The sequence below is a fragment of the Electrona antarctica genome, assembly GCF_951216825.1.
Source record: "Electrona antarctica genome assembly, chromosome: 10".
Taxonomy (NCBI): Eukaryota; Metazoa; Chordata; class Actinopteri; order Myctophiformes; family Myctophidae; genus Electrona; species Electrona antarctica.
Window position 1 is genome coordinate 39,263,597 of NC_136791.1, and position 7,175 is coordinate 39,270,771.

The 7,175-nt window shown below is 43.7% G+C and overlaps 1 protein-coding gene across 1 annotated transcript in view; it reads left to right on the top strand.

The window, feature by feature from the left end:
- Positions 1 to 2,250: 2,250 nt before the first annotated feature.
- fgf8a (fibroblast growth factor 8a) overlaps positions 2,251 to 7,175 on the top strand; it is a 6,247-nt gene continuing 1,322 nt past the window's right edge. The window contains exons 1-4 of the mRNA XM_079512474.1: positions 2,251 to 2,331; positions 2,443 to 2,479; positions 3,527 to 3,707; positions 6,019 to 6,125. Of these exons, the coding sequence (XP_079368600.1) occupies positions 2,300 to 2,331; positions 2,443 to 2,479; positions 3,527 to 3,707; positions 6,019 to 6,125 (357 nt within the window). The 5' untranslated portion in view covers positions 2,251 to 2,299. The remainder of the gene's footprint in view (positions 2,332 to 2,442; positions 2,480 to 3,526; positions 3,708 to 6,018; positions 6,126 to 7,175) is intronic.

The window sequence follows — 7,175 nt, forward strand, 5'->3', positions numbered from 1 at the left end:
TCTGGCCAAGATAAACCTTTTGTAGCGCCCACTGGTGGTTGTGTAATGTCATAGCTAGCAAGGTGGCGAGTATTTGTCTTGCAGCCTCATGCATGACATTCTCAATCTAAAAGTAACTGGTCCAATGAGGATGAAATCCATGGTCCATATTTGTAGCTGGGCTGTTGTGATTCATATCAATAAATGGGGGGACGGGTGGGTCCGACTACAACTAAATACTTTATTGAATTGGATACAGCCTTTGCTTAGCCTGTTTAATAAGCCTATCTGACTTACTTAGCCTATACTTAATAATGTAATAATGCATAAACCTCAGACTGAAAATGTGACTTTATGCAGGCTATATTATGTAATTAATCACTAATGGAATTAGCTGTGTGATTAAAATTCCATCATCAGCCCACTTCACGCCTCGTCCAATTTGATTGAATGACAAACGTTAATCAAAAGCATTATAATGGGGCCCTGCTTTTTCTATAGCCGAAACTGAGAAAGAAGTTCAAGGGACAAACGTGGTCTAATTAATGGTGCACATGAACGATCAATAAAGTCAATTTGATAATGGCTACATTCAAATGGATTCCATATAAAAGGGAGCGCTTAGCAGGTCATTGATTTGCTCATCTCTTAAGTCCGACAATTAATGGGGGTCATTAATTTAAGGAGCGAGGATTTAAATGGCCATTGACCCAACTGTAGGTGTGAATGTACAATCTTCCATATTGAAAGCTGCCAGCCGCCTGCTTTGCTTAATGAAGTGACTTTTGATTTTCACATATTAAGGCTTAAGCCTGCCATCAGGGGTTTGGCATGGCTTTGGACCCAGCATTTAAAATCACCGAGGCAGATTGTGTTTGAAAGAAAGTAATTATCCCTTTACAAAGTACCCCAAATCTGTTTGTTTTTGCTTTGTTGCGATTCTAGTGCCTGGACATTAAAGTAGCCTTACCTGTGCTCAGAGGCCTAACTCCAAAGGACGAGAAGAGTCCGTTAAGCAAGTAGCTAATGCGCCTCTCTGTATCAAATGAAGGGAGGGGGTGTTTTAAAACCCCTAATCGCCTGTAATCCTTTTAATATGTCTCACACTTTGATCGGACAATACACAAGCTGGGCAGCTCCAAAAACATGGCGCATCCCCAGAGAAGCATCTCAGTTTCATCCTAGGATGGGGATTGAAGTGGTTGTTATTGTTATAGGTCATCAAATAGGTCTGAGGACAAGTGGCGAGCAGGGTGTGTGGTTATTACAACTCTCGATTGCGCTTAACAAGTGATGCATTAGCATACAATTTGTACTCTTTCATCACTGACATGCCCGCATCAACACTTTTATTTAAATATTTCGCTTCTTGGTGCAGGAGCGTCATTGCGCACAGGGCAAGGCAAGGCTCGACTCCTCCTCGCTTTACCCCCCCAGCAAGTGTTGACTCCCCAGCAAGTGTTGACTGACTATTCCTCAGGTGAAGAGATGTTTTAAATGAAGGGGGAGGGGGTCCGCTTTTGTTCTTCAGAAAAGGGGGCTTGTTCTTAGCAGATCGTCCTTCCATTTTAACCAGGGGTGTGAGCGCGAACAAGGGGCTGACATTGGAGCTTGGGAGTAAAGGAGGGGAGAAGGCTTGTCCTGTCAGTACTGCGCTAGCCGACCGGAGAGGCAACATCATCCCCGTTCTCTGAACTCACAGCGGAGGCGCACCGTTTATCCTCCGACCTATACGCACTCATCAACGGGATAAAACCTGGAGACATACCGGAGGGAAGACTGTTAATAGGAATTACAAAACGACCCGAACTCTATATGACATCTTGACAGTTGGATCGGATGACCTCGTTTTTCTGTTCATAAGAAGGGTTTAATTTTTTATACAACAAAACTGCTGCGCTTTCAACCCAAAACTTGAACGCACAGCTTCGTCGATTTCCAAGTGCACTTATATACTTCGCGTAGCCTTTCTGACAGATACGGAGAGACACTTGTTAACAATAATCATTAATCACCGTTATCAATCGTCGCTGTCCCGTGTGGCATTTCGCTGTCAACGTTGTGTCAGACAAGTGGAGCGTTGATTCTGCACGGCCGTGGACACTGATTCTGCGAGGAATGTATTTAATTTTGGTCCATAACCACCTACGTCGACACCTCTGACCATTCGGGGGATTTTAATGACATCTTTGGACTTTATCAAGTGCATCTGATACGGGTCTGTCATTCGGGGCGAGGGCTGTCTTGTACCAAATAGCCTCGACTTTGCAGCTCTGGAAAATAATCTGAATTTACTGGAAGCGCATTCATCTCCATCAACATGAGACACATCCCATCTCCAATGAGTTATCTGTAAGTAATAATAACAACGTCCTCCCACTTTCAAGTCTTATTTGTTTAGACTATCTTGTAATTAATGCCCTGTAATGCCTCAACTGACTTATCTATTTTTCTTATCCGCAGGCTTCTCCACTTGTTCGCGTTTTGCTACTACGCACAGGTATGTTAATGTTTCATTTATTATATACATTTCTCCCATGTGGGACATTAGATCACGCAATTTATAGGACAAAGAAAAATAATTGTGTGCTTTTTGTGATTTATTGAAATGGGTGTAGGCGTATCGGTGACCGTTTTAAGGTTCGAGCTTCAAAATCTGCCTTTCGACATTGGCAGGCACACGAATTGTTAAAACATATGGCAGCTAAAGCCCCCGATCGTAGCCTTACAGTGTAATAACAGCATTACAGCAAAGCAGCAACGGGGGAGGGAGGGAGGCATATAGGAAGGGACTGGGAGGGGAGAGAAAAGGTGAGAGATCATCATCTCATTTGTGATACAACAATATCGGACGGCTCCCGTCGCGCCTCGGGTCAGCGGGGCGCACGGCACGCTGCCCGCCGCGTCACGGGCTGGCACAGGTACCCTGAACATACTGCTGCCCTCTCGCAGGATGCGTGGGCACAGAGTGGGGGCACCACGCTGGGGAGGGAATGCGAGTCTTGTGAAAAATGTCGTGGGGTTCAAAAAATACCGACGGGCCAATGTTTTCCGTCACTATTCATTCCATCACATAACGTCGCCTCACTCTGCCCGCTTTGTGGCCCGACGGTGTTGAGAGGTTATGACGATATATTAATATGTAGCCTATACAGCTTGTGAAAGTAGAGCACATTGAGGTGCAAAAAATGTTTTGTTTAGTTATTTTTCTCCCCTATACATTCTGGCAGACAGTGATGGTTAGGAGCGCGCACTCTCTTTTACGCACAACCTGTAATCACCCTGTGTGTCTTTTTTGGAAGCTGTTAATTTCATTTGGCAGCGGGTTCACTGGAACTTGTTACACTTGTCAGTCGGAAAGGAAACCCAGCAAACCTCACATTGCGTTTTATGGCCAGCGCTTTATAGCCCTGTGTTTAACTTTATAATACTTACAGAAATTGGGAGACAAACAATCGGGTTTAAGACAAATTCAGATTTATGTGAACCAAAAACCAAAGCTATTCTCTGCAATATACTGATGACCGGTGACGTTTAATTTCTGCAGGTAACCAATCAGTCCCCGCCTAATTTCACGCAGCATGTGAGCGAGCAGAGCAAGGTGACGGACCGTGTGAGCCGCAGGTTAATTCGGACCTACCAGCTGTACAGCCGGACCAGCGGCAAGCATGTGCAGGTTCTGCCCAGCAAGAAGATCAACGCCATGGCCGATGACGGAGACGTGCATGGTAAGAACCGCTGGCTCACAATTATTAACAGGGGCTGCTTTTAGGCCTATTATTATTATTTTTAATCCCCCGTTTCACTTTTTTTTTTGCCTTTGGGATTTCGAGATTAATCAAACTCCATGAGTCATATTTGATATTATATGCTGTGATTATATTTCTCTCACTATTCCTCCGCGTGCTACAATAACTTGTGGGTTATGGGGGGTATGGATAGTACCCCCGAGATGATGCCACACATAAAATGCAATATATATATTTTAATTATTATATCCTTAAATTTTAATCAATAGGTAGTATAGGCCTATATGGACGGTTCAAACATCAAAAGGTCACGTCACTATTGTGCCATTCATTTCTCAATATATCTTTAATCGCATGCAGCATTATGTGAGTGCAGGTATAAGCTTTAGCAACATTAATTTCACGTTTAGAAAAAGCCTAGGCTAAGCATAAGTTAACCAGTGGCCCGTTTCCTAGACCGCGGCAAGTTGAGCCCAATTTCCACTGCCGGCGACAGATAGCTATGCTTTGATATCAGTCAGAGGAGAAGAGTAGGAGGAGGCCGCACTCTGGAGCGCAAAAAATGTCCAAAGGATTCCAGATCGTGCTGTAGGTGATTCTCCAGAGAGGGTTCGCGTGTCTGGAAGAGCCATTAGAAATCATCTTGCTTCTACCTTTCCCGAACATTTCCTGCATAGCTCCCCGCTCCCCCTCTGTCCAGCCTTTAGAACCAAAATAGGCCCCGCCGAACTCAGCCCATGCAGCCACCCCGGCATGCCTGCCGTTTTACGCACAGGTTTAAAGGGCTTTGCGTTAAGGCCTGTATGTTCATTTTATAAGCACTCCTTTTCGAGGTTTATACTATTGAAGTAGACCCACTTTATTAGCCTATAGGCTATAATCATTTGATATTGGATAAGTTGATACCTAAGGTATTATATTAGTCTATGGCCACCAATGTATTAAAACAAGAAATATATGTCATTTATATTCAGTTCAGATTACTGTTAAGTTGTTCAGTGTGTGTACAGTGTATGTTCGGCCCAACTATTTTGGCTTGTAGGCCCTGGCCTACTCATCACCTAGCCTTAGCTGTCTGGTTATAACCACAGCCAACTTTCTAACTTTCTTGTGGTTAGTGTGTGCAACAGTGCATGCATGTGTATAAGGGCTCTGACCCATTCTCCCCAACCCCAGGAATCTGCATGTTGCATAAGCCATGCAGTTCCCAGTCAAACCATTTACAAATCCATTCTAATTAATTTAGTGTCTGATATACATTTTTATAACCTATTCTGTTAATTTATTGGGCCATATCTGTGGTACAGTATAGATTAAGAACTTTAGTTTTATGAATTAAACTAACTGTTGTAAATCTGATATAGGGATTTGCTAGTAGGCTATATTGTAAAAAAAGAAAAAAAAAGAAATGAATCCCTTTTGGCCAAACCATAATCTTAAAACACATGTACCAGCTTTATATCCACATGCTTTGTTACCTCAATAGAAACAAAGTGCACTCAACAAAGTCAAACACGGAACTTTCATATTTCCTGTGTCTTTCAGTACATGCTAGGATATAGAGATAAATGTGGCCTTTATGTGTGAGGTCAGTGCAGATTTATTTGAAAAGGAATTCTTGATGGGCTTGCCAGCGTTGCCTCTTTAGCTTTCAAAGAATAGAGCAACACGTGGTTTTATCATTTTGCAAGAATTTTTCGGCTTGCATAAATCCCCAGGAATGGTCCCACAGGTTTTGGTGTGCATGATTGTGTGTGCATGTGTGCGAGAGTGATGCAGAGACAGCGTGTGTATACATACATGCACAACTCTTTGTGACACACACACACACACACACACACACACACACACACACACACACACACACACACACACACACACACACACACACACACACACACACACACACACACACACACAGCTTATTTTAAGCCACAAATTATAATATAAATAAAGTGGTTTAAAATACAACAGGTATAGGCAACTCATAAAAACGTACAGCCAGGCTGCCTTTCACAGCTGAAACAGAGCAGCATTTTTCAGCTTGGCTATTCTCTTCGTCAAGCCAGCAATATTCCACTCACACTGCATTCATGTACAAACACAAGGTTGATGATATTTGTCTGATATTTCAAACACTTTCAATTTTAACCCTGTTCACATACAAATCACACTCTAAAATCAACATAAGTTAAACATTTATCAAGTTGTCATCACTGCCTGTGCTAAGACTCCTACCTTTCCTTCATTTCTAATAATCCTGCCTTTCTTTATTTTTTCCATCCTTCAGCCAAACTCATTGTAGAGACGGACACCTTTGGGAGTCGTGTTCGGATCAAGGGAGCCGAGACCGGCTTGTACATCTGCATGAACAAGAGAGGAAAGCTCGTTGGAAAGGTGAGAAGAGTTTCACTTATGATTGTGAATGTGTGTAAACAATTTTGATTGTTATTTGCAGACATTGTCGCTTTGACTTTACCACTATAGGTCAAAAGGTCATAGAAGTACCCTGCACATTAAGCAGATTATTTGAGAAACGTGTTTCATGGATTTATTTGACCGGAGTAAAGTTCTATTGTTTTGATGGCTCGTTTGTTAGGTAGATGCAAGGTATTGGTTGGTTACTTTCATAATGTTGCTGAGCTGCTGCCTTCTCCATTTGGTTCCATTTGTGTATACTCTCAGAGTTAAATTGATGACTGATGATTTTATTGTGCTGAAATGCTGCATGAATTTGCATGACTGTGGCCCTGCGACGGTGTTATGTCCTTGAGCCTAGAGGGATCAGCAGTGCCTTGGTAGCCATCTTTGGTGTGTGCGTGTGCCTGTGCGTGTGCGTGCGTGCGTGCGTGTGTGTGTGTGGGTGTTTCTAGTGGGTCTCTCAGGCTATCTCCGTACTCCTCGCTCTGACTGTGCTGGCTAATAAACCAGGCTGCCAGGCTCCCACCCCCACCGTAACCAGCACCCTGCCTCGTACGCCATCTGCCCCATAGCTGCCCAGCTCTCCTTGCTATACCAGCCCAGTCACAGCCTGGCCAGGCCCACAGTGTGTGTGTGTTAGAGAAAGAGTAAAAGAGAGTGAGTTTGTATGTGATTGTGCACTGTGTGAGTGTGTGACAGAGAGAGAGAGAGAGAGACTCCATGGATGCATGTGAGTGAGCTCCTGTGAATTTTTATTTTCTTTGCTCCAAGAGCTGTTTTTGGGGGAAGCTTGCTACGGTCGGTTAACGCCTTCTTCTGTCACCATGTGTCCGACTCATGCAGAGGCTGCTCCTGTTAGCCAGGGCTGTGAGAGGAATGTACCTGCACACACACCGTGCATATTTTCCCACACTTGGCCATTTCCCCGTCACTTCATCCTAACGTGTACAAATGTACGTCTTTACAGACGACATGCAAGATGAATGCACAATCCTCCAGCAGACGATAACAGAGCTCCCAATATCC